General features: G+C 46.4%; 1 protein-coding gene and 1 non-coding gene across 3 annotated transcripts in view; one reads left to right on the top strand and one right to left on the bottom strand.

The window, feature by feature from the left end:
* Positions 1–1,715: 1,715 nt before the first annotated feature.
* LOC129713443 (U1 spliceosomal RNA) lies at positions 1,716–1,879 on the bottom strand. The gene has a single exon (XR_008726243.1). It is a non-coding gene; the product is annotated as a U1 spliceosomal RNA (small nuclear RNA).
* Positions 1,880–2,985: 1,106 nt separating this feature from the next.
* si:dkeyp-117b11.1 (SH2 domain-containing protein 6) overlaps positions 2,986–25,627 on the top strand; it is a 45,027-nt gene continuing 22,385 nt past the window's right edge. The window contains exons 1-8 of one of the 2 annotated variants that reach the window (XM_055662046.1): positions 2,986–3,687; positions 9,338–9,375; positions 11,897–11,999; positions 17,656–17,729; positions 20,221–20,263; positions 21,230–21,302; positions 22,713–22,743; positions 23,320–23,350. In XM_055662046.1, the coding sequence (XP_055518021.1) occupies positions 9,355–9,375; positions 11,897–11,999; positions 17,656–17,729; positions 20,221–20,263; positions 21,230–21,302; positions 22,713–22,743; positions 23,320–23,350 (376 nt within the window). In that variant the 5' untranslated portion in view covers positions 2,986–3,687; positions 9,338–9,354. The remainder of the gene's footprint in view (positions 3,688–9,337; positions 9,376–11,896; positions 12,000–17,655; positions 17,730–20,220; positions 20,264–21,229; positions 21,303–22,712; positions 22,744–23,319; positions 23,351–25,627) is intronic. The other variant, XM_055662045.1, reaches the window with a different exon arrangement.

Here is a 25,627-nt window from a genome sequence, read left to right as displayed (position 1 = left end):
GTTGTTCGACCTTCGGACTTTCGCTTACCGCTGACACCACCACCACCACCCCTCCTTCTCATGGCCGATCATTGGTTCGTCTCTGTAGCTAGTCTTCAGGATAATCCTCAAGCAGAGTTGTTGGAATGCATCCAATTTATTTTTCATCTTTACATTGATTTTCCATGTCTCTCTGGCATAGAGGGCTGTAGGGAGGATACGGACTGGAAGAGCTTGACCTTTGGCATCTTGGACATTGACATCCTTTAACATTGTCACTGGGTAAGACAAGGTTGCCTTCTATCCCCCTTACTCTAATAATAATAATAACTTTATTTATAAAGCACTTTAAACAACTGCAGTTGCCACAAAGTGCTGTACATGAGAACTCATGGACAAGAAGTTATTACAAACCATTTAAAAACTGTAAAACAAAGGACTGTAAAACAGTAAAAATTAAAAGACATTAAAAGCACTAAAAACAGGAGCAATGTCTCAGCCAGTGTCGAAAGCCAGAGAATAAAAATGAGTTTTTACGTGGATTTGAAGATGGACAGTGAGGGGGCCTGTCTGATGTGCAACGGCAAGGTGTTCCAGAGTGCGAGCAGCAACAGAAAAGGCTCTATCCCCTCTGAGCTTCCGCTTAGACCTTGGTCACGATCGACTAGGTCATGTGGAAGACAATGAATAAACCTGACTTTTGAATACCGTGGAGAACAGGAAGACGCCTCACAGACCTAAATTTTGCAGATGACATTGCACTACTACCAGAGTCGAGACACGCCCTTCCAGAGACAACAACCAAAGATCTTATAGCAGAGCAAGATAGGCTACTCCTGCTAAATGCAATGGACTGACGTGTAGTACGCTATGGAGGGGATCATGGGCATTTTTCCACGCCCATTTTAGCAACCTGAGCCTACCGACCCGACCCGACTCGCACTGTAATCAATGTTGCGGGGCACCAGTTTGTGTGGGTCAGATTCATAAATCTGTCAGTTCAAACTTCTTGTCAAGAATAAAATTTGATTCTGGTAATTGTCTTTTTTAATGTTTTTTAAATCATTTCTTTTTAAATGGCTCACAAGCAGTGTTTGAGTTGATTTTGTAGTAACCGGAACCGACCCGACTCGCAGGGTGATTGACAGGGGGGGACTTTTTGTGCGTGATATAGGGTTAGATTCATAATTCTGTTAGTTCATAATTCTGTTGATTCTTGTTAAAGAATAAAATGTTTATAAACACACATACATGAAAATTATAGAAATGTATATAACACACACAATTATATTTCTTCTAATCCAATAATGAACTTTATTTCAGACTAGACAAGGGACATTAAATAAGAAACATTGTAAATAAGAAACATTGTAAACCTCCCTGCAACTTCACACACACTAGGCCTTATCCCCCCGCGGCACTCTCTCGCCGGCCCCCTTACTACAATGTCCCCCCCCCCCCCCCCCCCCCTACTATGCCCCCTCTCCCCCGCTGCCCCGGGCCCCGCACTCTCTCTCCCCGCTGCGGGTCCAATCTTTGGCCGGAATCAAGAAGGCGGGAGCAAGAAAGCGGAGCAAGATGTCGGGGGCTGGTTGCTAAAATGGGTCATAAATCACCCATGAACGTACTTCACTTTTGCGTGAGAGTAACCCATCTTGCACTGCTATACGATCTTCGCTTCCCACCTTGGAGATTTGCTGCATGAAAGCATATTATTCTGTTTTTAGTTTTATAATCAGGGGAGAGCGCGAACGCAGTCCCCCACTACCACAAATTTTGCAGTCGAGTATCCCGCATTTGGGGACATCGCAGGCGTCAGCACACCCGAAGTGCAATGGGATAGCCTCGTCCTGGGAGAACCTCCTTTTTGATCAAGGTGTCTCCCCTGCCAGGTAAGTATGCTAGAAACTCGTCGCTCACACACTCCCAACCACTGCCATTACACCTTAATGTCATGGCGAGGTACAATTTGATTATCTTTTTTATTGTTTTATTATTACAGCCTGTCTAGACGACGAGCGATTTCAATATATTTCATTTTGTCCTTCATGTCGTTTGCATACTTTCATGCTTATTTTTCGCTCTTCTTATTTGCATATTTTCCTTAAAAGGAAGCAGCGCTTGCCGAGCGCTAACCTGTAATTACTAGACCTCGCCGCTGGGTGTCAGGTTGCTACAGACAGCTTTTCATTCACCAACGTGGCTGCGATTCTGTGACCCTGTGTCTGTGACAATCACCAACCTGATTGAGATTCTTGAAGAGGTGACCAAGGGGACTGATGAAGGCAGATTAGTTTAGAGATACAGCGTGGAAACAGGTCCCTCGGCCCACTGAGAACGCGCCGAACAATGATCACCACTGCACATGAGCCCTATCCTACACACTATCCTACACATTATCCTACACATTATCCTACACACTATCCTACACACTATCCTACACACTATCCTACACACTATCCTACACACTATCCTACACACTATCCTACACACTATCCTACACATTATCCTACACATTATCCTACACACTATCCTACACACTATCCTACACACTATCCTACACACTATCCTACACACTACACACTATCCTACACACTATCCTACACACTATCCTACACACTATCCTACACACTATCCTACACACCTATCCTACACACTATCCTACACACTATCCTACACACCTATATCCTACACACTATCCTACACACTATCCTACACACTATCCTACACATTATCTATCCTACACACTATCCTACACATCCTACACACTATCCTACACACTATCCTACACACTATCCTACACACTATCCTACACATTATCCTACACACTATCCTATACACTATAGATAGATAGATAGCCTTTTATTGTCCTACATTATCCTATACACTATCCTACACACTATCCTACACATTATCCTACACACTATCCTACACACTATCCTATACACTATAGATAGATAGATAGCCTTTTATTGTCCTACATTATCCTACACACTATCCTACACATTGTCCTACACACTATCCTACACATTATCCTACACATTACTTTCAAGAGAGAGTTAGATGGGGCTCTTAAAGATAGCGGAGTCAGGGGATATGGGGAGAAGGCAGGAACGGGGTACTGATTGTGGATGATCAGCCATGATCACATTGAATGACGGTGCTGGCTCGAAGGGCTGAATGGCCTACTCCTGCACCTATTGTCTATTGCGTCATTGTTTCTCCGACTCAGTGCTCTTGTGAATGAATCCCTGACTGACTGCTGTGTCTACTACTGTTGCCTCCACAATTAGAATTTCCACATGAAACCTTCCTGATCTCTTCAGCATGCACACACCAGAGGTCGGGGTCGAACTCCGCGCGGCCCTTCCAGCATTGTTTATTTCCAGTAAACTTTAGTCAATGATCCCGCACACAGCCTTCGGCAATGTGATGAAAGTTAATGATTAGACGGGCATCGGGACAACTAACTAGAGCTATCTGCTGCGGGCTGTAGTCTATGCAAAGCGTGGGGCGGTGATCAAACATAGATGTTCTCTGGCTGAACAATGGACCACCTTTGCATGCCTTTGCATTTGAAATGACAAACAGTCGACTGGGAACTCAATGAACAAGAATTGGCGCAGTGTCCTGGCAGAACTGATTGAGCCAGTCACGGAGGAATTGGTCAAAGAGAAGCGGCTTATTCACCAGTGCATTCAAAGCCGGGTAACGACGTTTTATATTAACTTTCTCATTCTGGTGTAATTCTGGACCTTAATGATGAAGGTAGACACAAAAAGCTGGAGTAACTCAACGGGTCAGACAGCATCTCTGGAGAAAAGGAATAGGTGACGATTCAGGTCAGGAGCCTTCTTCAGATTGATAATGTTGCAATGCTGTTGGCTTCAAGGTTTCTGCTCTGTTGGAAACACAAGGATTGGCTTTGAGTTGGCATGGGTGATGGGCAGTCAAGTCCAAGTACCCAAAACGTCACCCATTCCTTCTCTCCATAGATGCTGCCTGTCCTGCTGAGTTACTCCAGCATTTTGTGTCTATCTTCCAAGTACACTTGGTTTGGGGCATTTGGATAGATATGTATAAGAAGGAACTGCAGATGCTGGAAAAATCGAAGGTGGATAAAAATGCAGGAGAAACTCAGCGGGTGAGGCAGCATCTATGACGCGAAGGAATAGGTGACGTTTCAGGTCGATACCCTTGGGTCCATAGATGCTGCCTCACCCGCTGAGTTTCTCCAGCATTTTGATCTACCTTATGTAGACAGGTGCAGTACAAACACAACACATTTCACAAGGAATTGTGTCTCTGAGTAATGTGTAATATTTTAAGTTAACTAAGATAAAGCATGTTAAATACTCCTAAACTTAACGGTGAAAATTCAATAGCAGGGAATAATTACTAAATTATTTAATACTAATAGATGGTGTCCAGAAATGTAATTGCATGTTTTATCTCATCTCTACACAATAGAAAATCAATTTTTTGTTTGGGGTGAAATGTTACCAGATTTCTGAACGGCCCTTCCATAAGCTAGGGTACTGTCTGATTCACCTCTACCCCATGGCAGACATTGGACGTTGTCTCTGGAACTGGTGCGCTACAATGCTGAGAACTATATTCTGCACTCTGTATCTTCCCTTTTGCTCTATTGTGCTTGAGTTTGACTTGAATGTATTTTTTATGGTTTATCTGATCTGTGTGGATAGCTTGCAGAACAAAGCTTTGTACTGTACCTCGGTACACATGACAATTATAAACCTAAACCTAAACCATTAATCTGGTCTTCTGTCTTACACCTCACTCGACCCTACATTCTTGGATCTTGGTCCTCCAAAATATTCCAAATGGAATTTAAACTGGAAGTGGCGGAGGGTGGACTTCAGCAAAAAAGGGTTCTTGTAGAAGAAGAGCTGCCTTAAATTTAGTTGCATCTGGTTGGGTAACTAAGGTAGGGTGAAGATTATTCCATGCTTTAATTGTGCGGGGGAAGAATGAATTGCTGTACACATCTGTCTTGGCCGCTGGTATCTCAAATTGGATCTCAAACATAGAACAATACGGAAGGTACACAAAAATACTGGAGAAACTCAGCGGGTGCAGCAGCATCTATGGAGCGAAGGAAATAGGCAACGTTTCGGGGCGAAACCCTTCTGTTGCCTATTTCCTTCGCTCCGTAGATGCTGCTGCACCCGCTGAGTTTCTCCAGCATTTTTGTGTACCTTCGATTTTCCAGCATCTGCAGTTCCTTCTTAAACATAGAACAATATGGCATAGGAGCAGGCTCTTCAGCCCATATTGTCTCTGTCATCCAAGATGCCAAGTTAAACTAATCTTGTCTGCCTGCACCTAATTCATATCCCTCCATTCCATGCATACCCATGCCTATCCAATACCCTCCTAAATGCCACTATCGTACCTCCACCACCACCATCCTGGCAGCAAGTTCCAGGCACCCAACACTCTCTAAATAAATTTGCCCCACTAATTTCCTTTAACTTTTGCCCATTTCACATTAGAGCTTTGCCCACCTATTCCTTTGCTCCACCTATTGTGCTTAAGTTTGGCATGATTATATCTGTGTAGTGAATAATATGGTTGGGTTGGATAGTGGGCAAAACATAGCTTGATACACATGATAATAATCAAAGGTTTCAAAGATCTTTTATTGTCACGTGTACCAATTAAGTGATTTGCGATTTCCCATACAGCCGTACGAAAAAAAAGCAACAAGACACACAAATACATAAAAGTTGACATAAACATCCACCACAGCGGATTCCCCACATTCCCCACTGTGATGGAAGGCAAAAAAGTCCAACCTTCTTCCTCTTTAATCTCTTGTGGTTGAGGCAGTCGAACCATCTGTTGGGGCGATCGAAGCTCCCGTATCCGGCGGTGGAAGCCCCCGCGTCGAGGCGGTTGAAACTCCCGCGGGAGTTCCCGAAGTCGGTCTCTGACCAGAGACCGCAGGCTCCATGATGGTAAGTCCGCAGGCTCCCGCGGTTGGAGTTCCCGAAGTCGGTCTCCAGCAAGTCCTTGATGTTAGGCCGCAGTGCAGACGGAGATACGATACGGAACAAAATCACATCTCTGTCGAGGTAAGAGATTTAAAAAAAGTTTCCCCCACCACCCCCCTCATAAAACAAGCTAAGGAACACTAAAAATACACATTTAACACATACAATTAAAACACAAAGAAGGAATGGACAGACAGACTGTTGGCGAGGCAGCCATTTATGCCGCTACCCGGTGGATATTGATAAACCTAAACCTAAAAGATGATGACATTTATGGGTTGTTTGGTGAATGAAATTCCAAGCAGGCACATCTTGGCATGTGCCATATTTGGGATTGACCATAAGATCATAAGAAATAGGAGCAGAATTAGGCCATTTGGCATTCAATCATGTTTAGTTTAGTTTAGTTTAGTTTAGTTTAGATATACAGCGCGGAAACAGGCCCTTCAGCCCACCGGGTCCACACCGACCAGCGATCCCCGCACATTAACACTATCCTACACACACTAGGGACAATTTTCACATTTACCAAGCCAATTAACCGATAAACCTGAACGTTTTTGGAGTTTGGGAGGAAATCGAAGATCTCGGAGAAAACCCACGCAGGTCATGGGAAGAACGTAAAACTCTGTATAGATAGCAGGCGTAGTCGGGATCGAACCAGGGTCTCTGGCACTGCATTCGCTGTAAGGCAGCAACTCTACCGCTGCGCCACCATGACCGCCCGGATCATGTCTGATTTATTTTTCCCTCCCAACCCCATTCTCCTGCCTTCTTCCTATAACCTTCGTTAATCAAGAATCTATCAATCTCCACTTTAAAAATACCCCATGACATCGCCTCCACAGCCGTAAGCCATTTAGCGTAAGCTGATTTAGGACTGAAATGAGGAAACATTTTTCACCCAGAGATTGTGAATCTGTGGAATTCTCTGCCACAGAAGGCAGTGGAGGCTAATTCACTGGATGTTTTCAAGGGAGAGATAGATTTAGCTCTTGGGGCGAAGGGAAGCAAGGGATATGGGGAGAAAGCAGGAATGAGGTACTGATTTTGGATGATCAGCGATGATCATATTGGATGGCGGTGCTGACACGAAGGGCCAAATGACCTACTCCTGCACATATTTTCTATGTTTTTCTATGTTTCGATGTCTGTGGCAATGAATTCCATAGATTCACCACCCTCTCTCTGGCTAAAGACATTTCTCCTCATCTCCATTCTAAAGGTACAGTAGATCCTGTTATCCTGAGGCTGTGCCCTCTGGTCCTAGACCAGAGGTGGGGAACCTTTTCATGTTGCAATGCCGCAGTAAGTTAGCTGTAATCTAATAAGGCCGCATCCAAGAAACTTCAATTAGATATAGTTCAAAATGTACGTTATTTTGTAAAAATCTAACCATAGTGTACTAACTTCAACACCACCTTTTAGCAAAACGGCATAAAAAGGCTGATTTAGGCACTTGATCGTGAAAAACGCTTTATCTGGGGGAAATCATCAAAAAAGGCACTTTTGGCATTGATGGCAAAATCCTGGTTCTAATTATTACTGGCTGTGAACCGCCTGGTTCATGTTTTCTTCTGTTATGGAACGTGGTTTGCTGCATTGCTTCTTCATTTATCATCCTTAATTAGATTTACAGTTAAGTTCATGTTAATACGTTCATAGGTTATATGAGTGGAATTAGGCCATTCGGCCCACTCCACCATTCAATCATGGTTGATCTCTCTGCCTCCTAATCCCATTTCCTGCCTTCTCCCCATAACCCTTGATACCTGTTCTAATCAAGAATTTTATCTCTGCCTTAAAAATATCCACTTACTTGGCCCACACAGGAAATTCTATGGCAATTCCATAGATTCAAGAAGTCAAGTCAAGTCAAGTCAAGTCAAGAGAGTTTATTGTCATGTGTCCTAGATAGGACAATTAAATTCTTGCTTTGCTGCAGCACAACAGAATATAGTAAGCATAAATACAGAACAAATCAGTGTGTCCATATAGCATCGACCATATATATACACAATAAATAAACAGATAAAGTGCAATAGGCTGTTATAGTTCAGAGTTTGTTTTTGTGCTGAGTTTAATAGCCTGATGGCTGTGGGGAAGAACCTATTCCTGAACCTGGATGTTGCAGATTCAGGCTCCTGTACCTTCTACCTGATGGCAGTGGAGAGATGAGTGTGTGGCCAGGATGGTGTGGGTCCTTGATGATTCACCACCCTCTGACTAAAGAAGTTCCTCCTCACATCCTTTCTAAAAGAGCACCTTTCAATTCTGAGGCTGTGACCTCTGGTCCTAGACTCTCCCACTAGTGGAAACATCCTCTCCACATCCACTCCATCTATACCATTCATTATTCCGTAAGTTTCAATGAGGTCCCCCCTCAACCTTCTAAACTCCAGCGAGTCGAGGCCCAGTGCTGTCAAATGCTCATCATATGTTAACCCACTCATTCCTGGAATCATTCTTGTAAACCTCCTCTGGACCCTCTCCAGAGTCAGCACATCCTCCCTCAGATATGGGGCCCAAAGCTAAGTACAATGGATCTTTCTATTACCTAGAGAGGGAAAACAGAACACATTTCCTTTCAGAAAGATCACAGGGTTATCAAGTCAAGTCAAGTCAAGTTTATTTGTCACATACACATACGCGATGCGCAGTGAAATGAAAAGTGACAATGCTCGTGGACTTTGTGCAAAAAGACAAACAAACAAACAAACAAACAAACTACAAACAGAATGGAACAGAATCACATATTCTTTTACATATTAATTATTGTGGGCGGAAGGAAAAAGGAAAAAAAAGGCAATTTAATAAAAAGCAGTGGAGTAGTTCAGTAAAATTAGTCCCTGGTGAGATGGGAGTTTACAGTCCGAATGGCCTCTGGGAAGAAACTCCTTCTCAACCTCTCCGTTCTTACATCATGGCAACGGAGGCCTTTGCCTGACCGTTGCAGCTGGAACTGCTACGGGGTTATGATGACAATCATATGGTTTCATGCTCATCGTCACTAGATAAACATGAGGTGCTGCTCCTCCAATTTGCGGTGGGCCTCACTCTGGCAATGGTGGATGCCCAGGAGAGAAAGGTCAGATTCGGAATGGGATGGAGAGTTGAAGTGCTGAGCCACCGGGAGATCAGGTTGGTTATTGCGAACTGAGCGGAGGTGTTGGGGGAAGTGATCGCCAAGCCTGCACTTGGTCTCACCGATGTAGAGTAGTTGTGTATGGATGGAGCCTGTCTATCAGTGAGGTGAGTGTTGTTGTTGTTGGCTGGTTTGTTGTCCTGTTACATGTCTCTTTTTGTTCTTTAATTTCTAACATAATACTTTTTGATAATAGATCAACAAGTGGAACAAATGTGGTCTCACAATGAGCCGGTGAGTACTCTGGGTATACATTCTCCTCCATTTATAATCCTGAAAACCTGCACTTTGATCATAATCTATTTGTGCTAATTATCTCATCTTTGGTTTAAACCAGCATCTGCAGTTCCTTCTGACAAATTCTGCCCTGTACCCCATCCACTTAATGTTGGAACATAAAACAGCACAGCACAGGAACTGGCCCTTCGGCCCACAATGTCTGTGCTGAACGTGATGCCAAGACCATCTCTTATCTGCCTGCACATATTCCCTACCCCTCCATTCCCTGCCTATCCAAAAGTCTCTTCAAGCATGTCACAGCTTGGTTTGGGAACAGCTCCATCCAGGACAGTAAGAAATTGCAGTGAATTGTGGACGCAGCCCAGAACATCACACAAACCAACCTCCCTTCTATTGACTCCATCTACACCTCACGCTGCCTCGGCAAGGCCAGCAGCATCATCAAGGACCAGTCTCACCCCGGCCACTCCCTCCTCTCCCCTCTCCCATCAGGCAAAAGGTACAGAAGTGTGAAAACGCACACCTCCAGATTCAGTGACAGTTTCTTCCCAGCTGTAATCAGGCAACTGAATCATCCTACAGCAACCAGAGAGCAGTGCTGAACTACTATCTACCTCTGGTGTCCCTCAGACTATCCTTTGTCGGGCTTTGCTGGCTTTACCTTGCACTAAACATTATTCCCTTATCATGTATCTGCACACTGTAAATGGGTCGCTTGTAATGATGTGTTGTCTTTCTGATGTACACGTGGCAATAAACTAAACTGTACCCATTTACATCAGCCACCACCCCAGGCAGGAGTGAAATGAGAGCATGGCCAGGGTGGTGTGGGTCTCTGATGAAGTTGGCTGCCTTTTATGAGGCAGCACCTCCTGTACATCCCTTCGATGGTGGGGAGGTCAGTACCCGAGGTCATTTAACTGCAGCTCTAGTTCCTTAACAATGTCCATATGGAGTTGCAGCTGAACGCACTGACTGCAGGCGTAGTCTTCAAGACCTCCCTGTGTAGGAAGGAACTGCAGATGCTGGTTTACACCGAAGACAAACACAAAACGCTGGAGTAACTCAGCGGGACAGGCAGCATCTCTGGAGAGAAAGAATGCGTGGCGTTTCGGATCGAGACTCTTCTTCAAACGACCCGAAGCGTCGCCCATTCTTTCTCTCCAGAGATGCTGCCTGCCCCGCTGGGTTACTCCGGCTTTTTGTGTCTGACTGACTTCCACTGAAAATTAGACCATTCCTCATGCTTTATTTACTAACACTAAAATTTGAATATATTCAAAAGCTCTTTGCTTATCAAGAAGGAATGATTTACGGAAGTTGGAAATTACCCTGGGGCTGTTGCTATTTACAGCGCAGGCTAGATAAAGGGAGTCTTTCAATGTGGCCCTGGTTGAACACAAAGAGCAGGCAAATTCCCTGCCCTGGACCTATGTGGTTAAGACTTAAAGAGACAGATTCACAAATGGAAAGACACAGAGTGCTGGAGTCCAAGGTCCACGTATTAGACATACTGGAGCATCCCTGATCTTCTTTCCTCCTTCTTCTTGCGCTTGAGGCAACAGAGGTCTGCAGCAGGGTGATGCCATCCGGTTCGACTCCCGTAGGTGCCCGCCCTAAACGGGGCGCATGCTCTGGGTTGGCGCCAAGCCACGGCAACTGAGGTTGCATTTCTGCTGCTGCTGTCTCTGTTTGACAGGGCCCACCAGCACGGGGAGGTCGATAACATCAGCCCCATCTTCTTTCCTGCAGCAGAGTGACCAAAACTGAGTTCAAGAACCCACATGTCTCATAGGCCTCACCAAATGTTCAAGGCTGCTGCTGGGATAAGATGGAAAGGAAGGTCATAAGGAATAGGAATAGAATTAGGCCATTCAGCCCGGATCTATCTCTCCCTCCTAACCCCATTCTCCTGCCTTCTCCCCATAACCTCTGATACCCGTCCTAATCAAGAATCTATCTATCTCTGCCTTAAAAATATCCACTAACTCGGCCTCCGCATTCTTCTGTGGCAAAGAATTCCATAGATTCACCACCCTCTGACTAAAAAAAAGTCACCTCATCTCCTTCCTAAAAGAACGTCCTTTAATTCTGAGACTATGACCTCTAATCCTAGACTTTTCCACTAGTGGAAACATCCTCTCCACATCAACTCTATCCAAGCCTTTCATTATTCTGCACGTTTCAATGAGGTCCCCTCCTTGTTCTTCTATAACTCCAGCGAGCACAGGCCCAGTGCCGACAAACGCTCATCTTATTTTAACCGTTAACCTACTCATTCCTTGGATCATTGGTGTAAACCTCCTGTGGACCTTCTCCAGAGCCTCAGATCCTTCCTCAGATGTGGTGATCAAAATTGCTCACAATATTCCAAATGCGGCCTGACCAGCATCTTATAGAGCCTCTGCATTACATCCCTGTTCTTTGTATACAAGCCTTTTTAAAATGAATGCTAACACTGAATTTGGTTTCTTCACTACCGATAAAATGGGCATCATGTCTTGGTCCATTCCAGGATGATGGCTGTGATGATGGAGATACCTATGAACCACCACCAATTGAACGCCCCATGATCACCCCGACACCTGTCAAAATGAATAACAATAGTGAATACGTAGGTAAGAAATTGCAACCTTATTTAATCCTCAATTCACACATTCTTTATTACAGCAAAACTGTCAAGGTTTAATTTTTTGTTTATTTTAGAGATACAGCGTAGAAACAGGCCCTTCGGCCCACCGAGTCCATGCCGACCAGCGATCCCCGCACACGAACACTATCCTACACACACTAGGGACAATTTTACAATTATAACGAGCCAATTAACCTACAAACCTGCACGTCTTTGGAGTGTGGGAGGAAACTGATGATCTCGGAGAAAACCCACACAGGTCACAGGGAGAACGTAAAACTCCGTACAGACAGCGCCCGTAGACAGGATCGAACCCTGTCTCTGGCGCTGTAAGGTAGCAACTCTACCGCTGTGCCAGGAAGGAATTATTTCAGGAAAGATGGAAGTAATGGTGTGGAATCTGAACTTTAATTTAGTTTAGTGATACAGCATGGAAACAGGTCCTTCGGCCCACCGAGTCCATGCTGACAATCGATCATCCGTTCACACTAGTTCTATATGATCCCTCTTTCTCATCCACTTCCTGCACACCAGGGGCAATTTACAGAGGCCAATTAACCTACACACACACAGTACTTTGGGAAGTTGGAGGAGACCAGAGCACCCGGAGGAAACCCACGCGGTCTCGGGGAGAACGTGCAAACTTCACACACAGGCAGCACCCGAGGTCAGGATCGAACCCGGGTCTCTGGTGCAGTGATGCAGCAGCTCTACCCGCTGCACCACCATGCCGCCCATTGCCCTCAATGTTCAATGCAGCTTGATTTCACATCTGGGATTCTTGAAATGTTGACATTTAATCCAACTCAAACCTCTATTCCTTGCAGTTACCACAATCAATGCAGCACAAATTAAAATTAAATGTGTAGGAAGGAACTGCAGATGCTGGTTTAAACCAAAGTTAGCCAAAAAGCGCTGGAGTAACTCGTAGTTGACAATAGACAGTAGGTGCAGGAGTAGGCCATTTGGCCCTTCAAACCAGCACCACCATTCAATGTGATCATGGCTGATCATTCCCAATCAGTACCTCGTTCCTGCCTTCTCCCCATATCCCCTGACTCCGCTATTTTTAAGAGCCCTATCTAGCTCTCTCTTGAAAGTATCCAGAGAACCTGCCTCCACCGCCCTCTGAGGCAGAGAATTCCACAGACTCGCAACTCTAGTTGGTCGGGAAGCATCTCTGAAGAGAATGAATTGGTGACGCATCGGGTCAAGAAACTTCTTCAGACTAAAGAAGGGTTTCGATCCGAAGCGCCACACATTCCTTTTCTCCAGAGATGTTGCCTGTCCTGCTGAGTTACTCCAGCATTTTGTGTTTATGTCTTAAGCACAAATCAAGGTTTTTTGATGGAATACTCTCCACAATATCCCCTTGAATTAATAAATACGGCTCCAAAACATCTACAGAAGCTGGACAACATCCAGGGCAAACAAACAGGTCAGGCAGCAGCCATGGGGACAGAGATAGTTTCAAACTGCAACATGTCTGGGTGCGTAGAGGGCTGTGGTCAGTATAATGTGTGTAGAGTAGTGATGGTCTGTATATCGTGTGCAGGGAGGTGATAGTCAGTATAACGTGTGTGGAGTGGTGTTGGTCAGTGTACTCATTATTGCCAGTGTAAAGGGGTTTAACTGCCTCCTTATCTCTCTCATCCTTTCACCCGCCATCTCCACCCACCCCCTGCACTCCCTGCACCAGGCTTCACCTGCCCACCTTCCCTCTCCTCACCACGGTGGCTCAGTGCTGGAGTTGCTGCCTCACAGCACCAGAGACCCGGGTTCAATCCTGACAACGGGTGCTGTCTGTACGGAGTTTGCACGTTCTCCCCCTGACCTGTGTGGGTTTTTGTCGAGTGCTCCGCTTTCCTCCCACATTCCAAAGACGTACAGGTTTGCAGGTTAATTGGCTTCAGTAAAATTGTAAATTATCTCTAGTGTGTGTGGGATGGTGTTAGTGTGCGGGGATCGCTGGTCGGCGCGGACTCAGTTGGCCGAAGGGCCTGTTTCCGTACTGTACCTCTAAACTAAACTAAACCTGGTTCCATCTTTCACGTACTGGCCCCTGCCTCTCCCGCCCACCCTCCCCCCCCACATCTCCCCCCCCTCCCACCCTCCTCTCCCCCCCCCCTCCCCCCCCCTCCCCCCCACCTCTCACCCTGCCCCCCCCCCGCCCCAACCTCTCCCCCCACCTCTCCCCCCCCCCCCCCCTCCCCCCCCCACCTCCCCCTCTCGCCTCTCCCCCCCCCCTCTCCCCCTGCCTCTCCCCCACCCTCTCCCCCCCCCCCTCTACCTCCCCCCTCTCCCCTCTCCCCCCCCTCTCCCCCCCCCTCTCCCCCCCCCTCTCCCCCCCTCTCCCCCCCCTCTCCTCCCCCTCCTATATACTGTCTATCCTCTTTACACATTCATTCCTGATGCAGGGTCTCAGCCCAACATGTCAAACATCCTTCCTTCTCCACAGATGCTGCCTGACCCGCTGGGTTTCTCCAGCCACGATAAGCTGCACACCACAATGGCGCACCATAGCACAGAGGAAGAAACCCGGGTTCGATCCCGACCATGGGTGCTGTGTGTACAGAGTTTACACATTCTCACTGGGACTGTGTGGGCTTTCACCAGGTGCTCCAGTTTCCTCCCACACTCCAAATAAGTACAGGTTTGTAGGTCAATTGGCTTCTGCAACATTGTAGATTGTCCAGAGTGTGTAGGATAGTGCTAATGTGCGGGTGATCACTAGTCGGCACGGACAAGGTGGGCCGAAGGGCCTGTTTCCACGTTGTATCTCTAAGGTCTAAAGTCTAAAGGAAATTAATCTACTTCTACATCTATCTAGTTAATTTTCGTTTAGTTTTGCGATACAGCATGGAAACAGGCCCTTCGGCCCACCGAGTCTATGCTGACCATTGATCACCTGCTCACACTAGTTATTCCACTGCAACGCCAGGGGCAAGTTCCAAAAGCCAATTAACCTACAAACCCGCATATCTTAGAGATGTGGGAAGAAACCGGAGCATCCGGAGGAAACCCACGTGGTCACAGGCGAACTTGCAAACTCCACACAGACAGCACCTATAGTTAGGATTGAACCTGGGTCACTGGCGATGTAAGGCAGACCAGAAACATCATCTATCCCTTGTCTCCAGAGATGCTGCCTGTCCCGCTGAGTTACTCCAGCATTTTGTGTCTATCTTCGGTGTAAACCAGCATCTGCAGTTGACCCCACAGACGAGCACCAGGCCTGAATCTCAAACACCATTTCTGATTTCATCCCTTCTAGCTGTCTGCCTTCCTCAGCCTCCAACCGTATCGTTTCCCAGCCCTGCAAAGCCCGCTTTTACCTTCTCCCCCAAAATCCACAAACACAACCGCCCTGGCAAACCCATTGTTTCTGCCTGCTCCTGTCCCATGGAAAAGAATTTCCACATACCTCAACTCCATCCTATCCCCCCCCTGGTCCAATCTCTCCTGACCTATGTCCAAGATACCTCACATGCCCTTAGTCTCATTAATAACTTCCACTTTCTGAGCCCCCACCCCCTCATCTTTACTATGGACATTCAGTCATTCTACACCTCAATCCCCCACCAGTTACTTCCAGCTATTTGTGTCTATCTGTAGGTCCTTCCGACACAAGCTGCTCTGTGATTCAGATTCAGATTCAAATTTCACTCAAGCTAAAGATGAACCAAACTCCAGCTGTTTTCCAGGTGTTCTACTACATTTGTATCAAAAACAAACAACCTGTGATAGCTTAATTGCCAAATTGAACCACTGAATCAGAATGGAAGTTCCTGCCTGCCTGCAATCTACTTTCAACGCATCAAAAGTCACTGAAACATTTAAGGTTGTTAAGGGCTTGGACACGCTAGAGGCAGGAAACATGTTCCCGATGTTGGGGGAGTTCAGAACCAGGGGCCACAGTTTAAGAATAAGGAGTAAGCCATTTAGAACGGAGACGAGGAAACACTTTTTCTCACAGAGAGTGGTGAGTCTGTGGAATTCCCTGCCTCAGAGGGCGGTGGAGGCGGGTTCTCTGGATGCTTTCAAGAGAGAGCTAGATAGGGCTCTTAAAAATAGCGGAGTCAGGGGATAGGTTGTTATGGGGGAAGTTAAGGGGGAAGGGGGAAGTCTTTTAGGACTGAGATGAGAAAAAAAGATTTCACACAGAGAGTGGTGAATCTGTGGAATTCTCTGCCTCAGAAGGTAGTTGAGGCCAGTTCATTGGCTATATTTAAGAGGGAGTTAGATGTGGCCCTTGTGGCTAAAGGGATCAGGGGGTATGGAGAGAAGGCAGGTACAGGATACTGAGTTGGATGATCAGCCATGATCATATTGAATGGCGGTGCAGGCTCGAAGGGCCGAATGGCCTACTCCTGCACCTATTGTCTATTGTCTATTGTCTATTGTCAACCGAGGGAGGAGTATTAACATCGAACAGCTCGTTATCACCATTCAGTGCCACTTGCACGATAGCATGATAGCGTGCAGGAATGAACTGTAGATGCTGGTTATACACTGAAGATAAGACACAAAATGCTGGAGTTACTCAGCAGGATTGACAGCATCTCTGGAGTGAAGGAATGGGTGACTTTTTGGGTCGAGACCCTTGTTCAGACTGAGAGTCAGGGGAGAGGGAGTCTGGAGATACGGAAGGGTAAGGTAATTCACTCATTCATTCATTCATACATTCATTCATTCATACATTCATTCATTCAATAAAAAGCAACAAAACACACACAATCCATTTTAACATAAATATCCACCACAGTGACTCCTCCACTTTCCTCACTGTGATGGAAGGTGAAAAAAAAAGTCCAATCTCTTCCCATCTTTGTTCTCCTGCGGTCGTGGGCCTCGAGCCTTCCGTTGTCGTGGCGATCAAGCTCCCACATCGGGGGGGTCGCAGCTTTTAGGACGTTTAGGACGTAAATGTCATTTAGTCATTCATTCCTTTTGTCCCCTGCTTATATTCTTGAAAATCACATCAAAGACCTCCAACCAAGTCATCTAATGCTTTCAAAAGACACAAGATGCCGGAGTAACTCAGCGGGTCAGGCAACATCTATTTACAGAAAAGGAATGGGTGACGTTTTGGGTCGTGACCTTTCATCAGACTTAGCGTCAGGGGAAAGAGAAGCTAGAGGTGTAGACGGAACAAATCAGAGCCGGCACCGATGACTCTGGAAAGATGGAGCCCACAATGGTCCACTGTTGACTGTGGAAGAGTGATTACAACGGGATAAGAACAGTGAAACCAGGAAGATGACTAGTGTGGGGGAGATATGGAGAGAGAGGGCAAGGGTTACTTGAAATTACAGAAATCAATGTTCATACCGCTGGGGTGTAAGCTGCCCAAGCGGAATATGAGGTGCTGTTCCTCCAATTTGCGCTGGGCCTCACTCTGACAGTGGGGGAGGCCCAGGACAGAAAGGTCAGTGTGGGAATGGGAGGGGGAGTTAAAATGTTTGGCAACCGGGAGATCGCGTAGGTCTGGGTGGATTGAGCATGTGTTGAGCGAAACTATTGCTGTGCTTGGTCTTGCGGCAAACACGGATACACGAGATGAGATTGGAGGAGGTGCAAGTGAACCTCTGCCTCAAATACGTCTTATACTTTCTATGGTTGTGAAACCTTTCTTTTTTCAGAGCGAGCCATCAGAAGCAAGCCGGTTCCAAGTATCCCAATTACTGTTCCTAAACGACCAGTGAATCTCCCAAAGGTACTTGCGATGGCTCAAAACGTTGCGTTTTTGGACATTGTGGGTTCCTGGTAACTTGGTAGAACACAAAGTGCTGGAGCAACTCAGCGGGTCGGGCAGCATCTGTGGGAACATGGATAGGTGACGTTTCAGATGGGAACCCTTCTTTGCCACAGTGGTTGGGAATTCATCACCACAGATGGCTGTGAGGGCCAAGTCAATGGATATTGTTAAGGCGGAGACTGATAGATTCTTGACTAGTACGGGTGTCAGGGGTTATGGGGAGAAGGCAGGAGAATGCGGTTGAGAGGGAAAGATAGATCAGCCATGATTGAAAGATGGAATAGACTTGATGGGCCAATTCTGCTCCTGAAACCTATGAACATGAACTTCTTCAGACGGAATGCAGGGGGCGGCGTGAGAAGAAAGCTGGAAAAGGGGAGGGGCAAGTCAAAGCATGGCAGGTGATAGGTCGTCACGGGCGAGGAGGATTCTTTGACAGGCAGATGGTTTGGAACAAAGGTCAGAAATAAGAACAAGAGGTGCACGACAGGTTTGAAGAGTGGCGGATTGTGAGGCAAGAGGGAGGAAGTAACAGGAGAGGGAGGAGTGGGGGGGGGGTGGCGGAAAAATGGGGAAACAGTGTACAGTTCCCTCAGGGACAACGTTTCCACATAGAGCGTTATGTAACGGGTAACACAGTCCGTGAGTCCATCAAATCCATGGTTATTTGTTACCACGTTTACCAAGGTGCAGTGAAATTCTTTTTTTTTGTATACAGATCAGTAAAATTTTAGGTGACGTCTCGGGTCATAGACATAGTCATTGAAAATAGGTGCAGGAATAGGCCATTCGGCCCTTCGAGCCTGCACCGCCATTCAATATGATCATGGCTGATCATCCAACTCAGTATCCCGTACCTGCCTTCTCTCCATACCCCCGGATCCCCTTAGCCACAAGGGCCACATCTAACTCCCTCTTAAATATAGCCAATGAACTGGCCTCAACTACCTTCTGTGGCAGAGAGTTCCAGAGAATCACCACTCTCTGTGTGAAAAAAGTTTTTCTCATCTCAGTCCTAAAAGACTTTGCCTTAATCCTTAAACTGTGACCCCTTGTTCTGGACTTCCCCAACATCGGGAACAATCTTCCTGCATCTAGCCTGTCTAACCCCTTAAGAATTTTGACTGTTCTATAAGATCCCCCCTCAATCTTCTAAATTCTAACGAGTACAAACCAAGTCTATCCAGTCTTTCTTCATATGAAAGTCCTGACATCCCAGGAATCAGTCTGGTGAACATTCTCTGTACTCCCTCTATGGCAAGAATGTCGAGACCCATCTTCAGACCGAAGAGGTCTCTCAACCAATTTCCTTTCTGCAGAGATGCTGCCAGACCCGCCGTGTTACTCCAGCGTTTTGTGTCTATCTTCGGTGTAAATCAGCATCTGCAATTGCTTCCTACTCAGTAAGATTATCTCGGTACATAAGCACAATCCCCAGTTCAGAATACAATGCATAGAAGCAGCCGACTGAGTCCGTTTGCCGGAGTCACCAGGTTGTGCCGATATTCCCCAAGTCCCAGCTGCAGCCGCAGGTCCGTTTCAGCCGTCATCTCTGTCCGGACGTCTCGCGAACCGCCGCCCCTCTCCTCGCCCGACCTTCAGCCTTTGTGCCACAGAAGCACAATATGTTCGGCTAGCAACCTGAAGGTGGTCGGTTCGAATCCTGCTTGGAGTGTGTACTGTCGTTGTGTCCTTGGGCAAGACACTTCGCCTACCTTTGCCTGGGACTAGAGACGGAAATTAGCTGCTGATTAGCTACAATCTCGCATATTTACATGCAAAATGTTAATTAATATGCATTGTCCCTATAAACAAAACATTATTATATGTACCTTCAACGGAACCATGACATTATTACATGCAGCAGCTTAATAGGCCTATAAACACCATGCACACAGATAGATACACACTGGTCAACCTGAGGAGCACCTTCAGCAGCAGCAGACTGGTTCCACCAAGATGCAGCACAGAATGCCATAGGAGATTGTTTTTTCCCTGTGGCTATAGAACTGTACATCTCTCCCCCCCCCCCCCCCCCCCCCCCCCCCCCCCCCCACCCCCCCACCCCACCCCCCCCCTTCTGTTGTGGGGTAGACTGACTCCCCCTCACCTTCCCCCCAATCCTTGCACATCCCCAATCCTCGACTTTCCACTCGTTACTTTAATTGCATGTTTCATTTATCTTATGTTTCAGATCAATTTTCCTCCTGGGATCAATACAGTCCAATCGTATCATATCATATCCTAATATATAATAATTTTTTTTAATTCAATAAATTGATGAATGTGACAACAAAGTGCTTAGTGCAATGGAAGACAATGTGTAGACATTGGAAGTGGTTGAGGTTAATGTTGGGTAGGATTCTAGAGCTGGGAAACAGGTCCACGCGTGTGTGTGTGACGTACTTGTGTCTCTCTGTCACTCACTGTCACCTCTACATTCGCACAGGATGATGACGATGGTGAATATTTGGAGCTGGACATCGTGGAGAGTAAGTCCACTCCCTCCCGCCAGCTACTTTCTTGAAGAACTGGGTCTAACGAGCAGGAAAGTCTTCACTCTGGGGAGGATTTCAGAATTAAAGGAACGTCCTTTAATTCTGAGGCTATGACCTGTCGTTCTAGACACTCCCACTAGTGGAAACATCCTCTCCACATCCACTCTATCCAAGCCTTTCAGTAATCTGTACATTTCAATGAACCCTCCCACCCATCACTCCCCATTCGCCTAAACTCCAGCAAAGTTTCCTATTCTTTATGACCTTATGACTTTAAGCTGCCTTTTCTTTGAAAACAACAGAGATTGGAAAAAAATTATCATTGATATGTGCTCTTTTTAAAAATACTTAGGCTGCATATTTCCCAGGAGATCAGGAATATTTCAGATGGGATTACAGCCCCAAGGTTCATGTTCATAAGTCATAGGATCAGAATTAGGCCATTCGGCCCATCGAGTCTACCGGGGTCAAGGAAAGAGCGGTCACGTCATGGCCCTGTTTCCACCACCACACACAAGAAGCCACACAAGAAACACAAGACAGACACCATTGTGTGCAGATGTCGAGAAGTGTATTCAGCTCTGGCTGAACGACCTAATGTTTTGTGTGGACTCGGTAAGAAGAAGAATCGAGACTACTTGCCCACTCAATCACGGCTGATCTATCTTTCCCTCTCAACCCCGGTCTCCCTGTAAGCTTTAACGCCCTTACTAATCAAGGTTCTATCAATCACCACCTTAAAAATACCCATTGACTTGGCCTCCACAGCCATCTGTGGTGATGAATTCCACAGATTCACCACTTCCTGGCTAAAAAAAATCTTTCTCATCTCCTTTCTGAAGGGACGTCATTTTACCCTAAATCCTATGCACTTTGGCTGGTTATTGGACACATTATTGAGTGTTAGACTGTGTCTGCTGTTCATCTATTGTGCATTGCACTCACATTTATTCTCCACAGGCCGAGGAAGTAAAAATATGCCAGATCCCCGACCGCTGCCAACCCTCCCTCGAGGTGTACAGCCACATCCACAGTAAGTGAACGCCATCTCTTACTGTACCCTGTGTAGGAAGGAACTGAAGGTGCTGGCTGGCACCAAAAATAGACACATGAAGCTGGAGTAACACAGCGGGTCAGGCAGCATCTCTGGAGAAAAGGATTAGGTGATGTTTCCATTCAAGACCTTTCTTCAGGCTCAGTATTGTACTGGGCATCATCTGACATTTTGCACTCGAGGGTCTAGTGGTCACATTGAATTGAAGTAACCCAAGGTTTTACCTTTATAGTGAGAAGATCTGCTCGTCCTATTACAGAGAGCACATGGAGGCTTTGGAGAGGGTGCAGTAAATATTTCCCAGAATGTGGCCCAGATTAGAGGGTATTGAAGGTATTTAGTTTAGCAATACAGTGCGGAAACAGGCCCTTCATCCCAATGAGTCCGCACCGACCAGCGATCCCCGCACATTAACACCTCCTACACGCACACCGGGGACTTATAAGATTATTAAAGGTTTGGACACGCTAGAGGCAGGAAACATGTTCCCGATGTTGGGGGGTCCAGAACCAGGGGCCACAGTTTAAGAATAAGGAGTAAGCCATTTAGAACGGAGACGAGGAAACACTTTTTCTCACAGAGAGTTGTGAGTCTGTGGAATTCTTTGCCTCAGTGGAGGCCGGTTCTTTGGATACTTTCAAGAGAGAGCTAGATAGGGCTCTTAAAGATAGTGGAGTCAGGGGATATGGGGAGAAGGCAGGAAAGGGGATTGATTGGGGATGATCAGCCATAATCACTTTGAATGGCGGTACTGGCATGAAGGGCCGAATGGCCTACTCCTGCACCTATTGTCTATTGTCTATTGGGACATTTTATATATATATATATACCAAGCCAATTAACGTACAACCCTGTACATTTTTGGAGTGTGGGAGGAAACCAAAGTTCTCGGAGAAAACCCAAGTGGTCACGGGGAGAACGTACAAACTCTGTACAGACAGCACCCGTAGTCAGGATCGAACCCTGGTCTCTGGTGCTGCAAGGATCATAAGAGAGCAACTCTACCATTGTGCCACCCTGATGCACATTACAAGGAGGGGTTGGGCAAATTTGGGCTGCTTACTCTGAAGATCTGATAGAAGTATATCAAATTATGAGAGGCAGAGATTGGGCAGACAACAAAGGTAGAAATTTCAAAGACTAGAACGTATAACTATAAAGTCAGAGGGACAAAGTTTAAAGGAGATGTGCAGGGCACGTTACTTTACACAGAGAGTGGTGGGTGTCTGGAATGCACTGCCAGGGGTGGTGGTGGAGGCAGAAATAACGCTAGCCTTCAGATTGGCACATGGATATGGAGGGGCGGAGGGAAATGGATCATGTGCAGGCAAACTTGTCATATTCGCAGGCAAAGCTTCCTGTTCCATGTTCTTTGTTCTATGTTTGCAGGCCAAAGCTTCCTGTTCCTATTGGGAAAGCGGTGAGTATTATTGCCGAACAGCACACGATGAACAACTAAATAAAGATCATAGCCTTCACCAGTTGCAGTCATAAGGTCATAAGTGATAGGACTAGAATTAGGCCATTCGGCTCATCAAGTCTACTCCACCATTCAATCATGGCTGATCTAACTCTCCCTCCTAACCCCATTCCCCTGCCTTCTCCCCATAACCTCTGACATCGGTACTAATCAAGAATCTATCTATCTCTGCCTTAAAAATATCCACTGACTTGGCCTCCACAGTCTTCTGTGGCAAATAATTCCACAGATTCACCACCCTCTGACTAAAGAAATTCCTCCTCATCCCCTTCCTAAAAGAACGTCCTTTAATTCTGAGGCTGTGACCTCTAGTCCTAGACTCTCCCACCAGTTATAAACCAAGTGCTTCTGACTAGTCACTGGAATGGACCTTCTTTCTGTTGACATGGGTCTGTTTATCAAACATGTATAATAATGCCTACACAATATGCAGCTAAGTTTGATTTTAAAAATTAATTTAACTTTAATTTAAATTTAATTAAAAAAATCAAATTCACAATGTAAGTTCTTTTTCAGCTTCCTCCGAAACCTCCCTTGTCTCCAGAAGGTAGGTGTTTGCATTTCATTTCTTTCAACCTTTAATATAAATCTTATTTTGGTTTATTGTCACGTGTACTGTGAGAAGCTTTACCTCTTCAATCTCAAAACACCATTGCAGTCACAGCAACAGACCAACTAGTAACGTTTCGTTTTTTTATATGTCATAATACTAGTCATCAAAAGTTTACTTGGAAAATTAACCTTTTCTTAGGGTGGAGATATCTAAGTCTTGAGGACATAACTTTATGGTAAAGTGTGTAGGAAGGAACTGCAGATGCTGGTTTACACCAAAGATCGACACAACAAGCTGGAGTAACACAGCAGGACAGGCAGAGGCAGCGTCTCTGGAGAACATGGATAGGTGATGTTTTGGGTCGGGACATCACTTATTGCACTGTATCTAATGGAAACTGTTGATATACAGTGACCGTTTCGCCAAAGACTTGCGCTCAGGCTGAGGCCTGCTGGGTCTCCCGATTGTGAACCTGACCTCTCGGTTGCCAAACACTTTAACTCCCCTTCCCATTCCCACACTGACCTATCTGTCCTGGGCCCATAGGCGGAAATCCTGGGGGGGGTGGGGGTGGAGGTATGTGGGGGGGGGGGGCGAGGGGACGCCAACACATCCCCCCCATGCTTTGAGAGGTGGGGGACAATCCCCCCCCATGTTTAGTAATCCGGACTTTATCAGACGCTTTCTAAGGGCTGAATCGACCCGTTCGTGGGGCCTTTCAGCGCCCGGTGCGGCTTAAAACCAAACTGCTGCATCGAGGCGATCGAGGCTCCCGATGTTGAAGCCCCCACCGGCCGATGAAAGACCCGTGAACGGGCTGATTCAAGCCCACAATTCCGGATGGATGAAGCTGCTGTTGCTGGAGTTCGGAGTCGGTCACCAACCAGGTCAGCTCCCGGTGTTACCGTCCACAGGGCCCACGGCCGAAGCCTCGTGTGTGTGCGCGTTAGCACGCGCGGCCGCCAAGAAATTGTATCCCCCGCATGTTTTGGTAGCGATTTCCATGCCTGCTTGGGCCTCCTCCATTGTCAGAGTGAGGCCCCAAGTAAACTGTAGAACCACACCTCATATTCCGCTTGGTTAACTTACAACGGTTTGAACATTGAATTCTCCAAGTTTAGGCGACCTCTCCACCCCTCCCCTCCCCTCCCCCTCCATCTACATTCCTTCCTCTGGCTTCACATTTCACTGGTCCTTTTGTCTCGCATCTTCTGCTTCATTTTGCATCTCTGGCCTTTGTCCAACCAACCTATAAAACCCCCTTCCCCTCACCTGTGTTCACCTATTACCTGCCATGCTGTGCCCTGCCCCTCCCACTTGCAGTCTGAAGGAGGGTCCCGACCCGAAACATCACCTATCCATGTTCTCCAGGGATGCTGCCTGACCCACTGTGTCTTTTTCTGTAAACTAGCATCTGCAGTTCCTTGTTACTACAGACTGGGAACACTTTTAAGGTTAGGCTTGGTTTGCAATTTCAAAAGCCTATTTCTTTTTTCTATGTGGAGTGGTAAGAGCTAAGCTGTGTGCCTGTGTGTGTATGTGTGTGTATTTATGTGTATGTGTGTATGTGTCTGTGTCTATGTGTGTGTATGCGTGTCTGTATATGTGTGTGTGTGCCTGTGTGTGTATGTGTGTGTGTGCCTGTGTGTGTATGTGTGTGTATTTATGTGTGTATGTGTCTGTGTGTGTGTGTGTGTGTGTGTGTGTGTGTGTGTGTGTGTGTGTGTGCCTGTGTGTGTGTGTGTGTGTGTGTGTGTGTGCCTGTGTGTGTATGTGTCTATGTGTGTGTATGCGTGTCTGTATATGTGTGTGTATATGTGTGTGTGTGTATGTAAGACTTCAACACCAGGGTCGGCCAGGACCAACACCTTTGGAAGGGTACCATAGGAAAAGAAGACATCGGGAACATCAACTCCAATGGAGCTCTGCTTCTCAGTAAATGTGCTCAGAACGACCTCACCATCACTCACACCCTCTTTCGCTAGAAAAACAAACTTAAGGCATCTTGGAGACACCCACACACCAAACAGTGGCATCTCATTGACTACAGATATGTCATTGTAGGAGCCAGGGAGCGCCGTGACGTGAACATCACAAGGGCCATGATCGATGCAGACAACTGCTGGACAGATCATCGCCTCATCCGCTCCATGATGTCCATCATACTCAAGAGGAAGAGGAGGATTCAAACAAAGCAGATCCGGCCAAGGCTGAACCTTGAAAACCTGTAGGTACCGGCCACCCAGCAGCTTCTCTTGGGGAAAGTCTCCA

This window comes from Leucoraja erinacea, chromosome 35 (assembly GCF_028641065.1).
Source record: "Leucoraja erinacea ecotype New England chromosome 35, Leri_hhj_1, whole genome shotgun sequence".
Taxonomy (NCBI): Eukaryota; Metazoa; Chordata; class Chondrichthyes; order Rajiformes; family Rajidae; genus Leucoraja; species Leucoraja erinaceus.
Note: the sequence above shows the minus strand (reverse complement) of the source record. Positions and strands in the feature narration are given on the sequence as shown.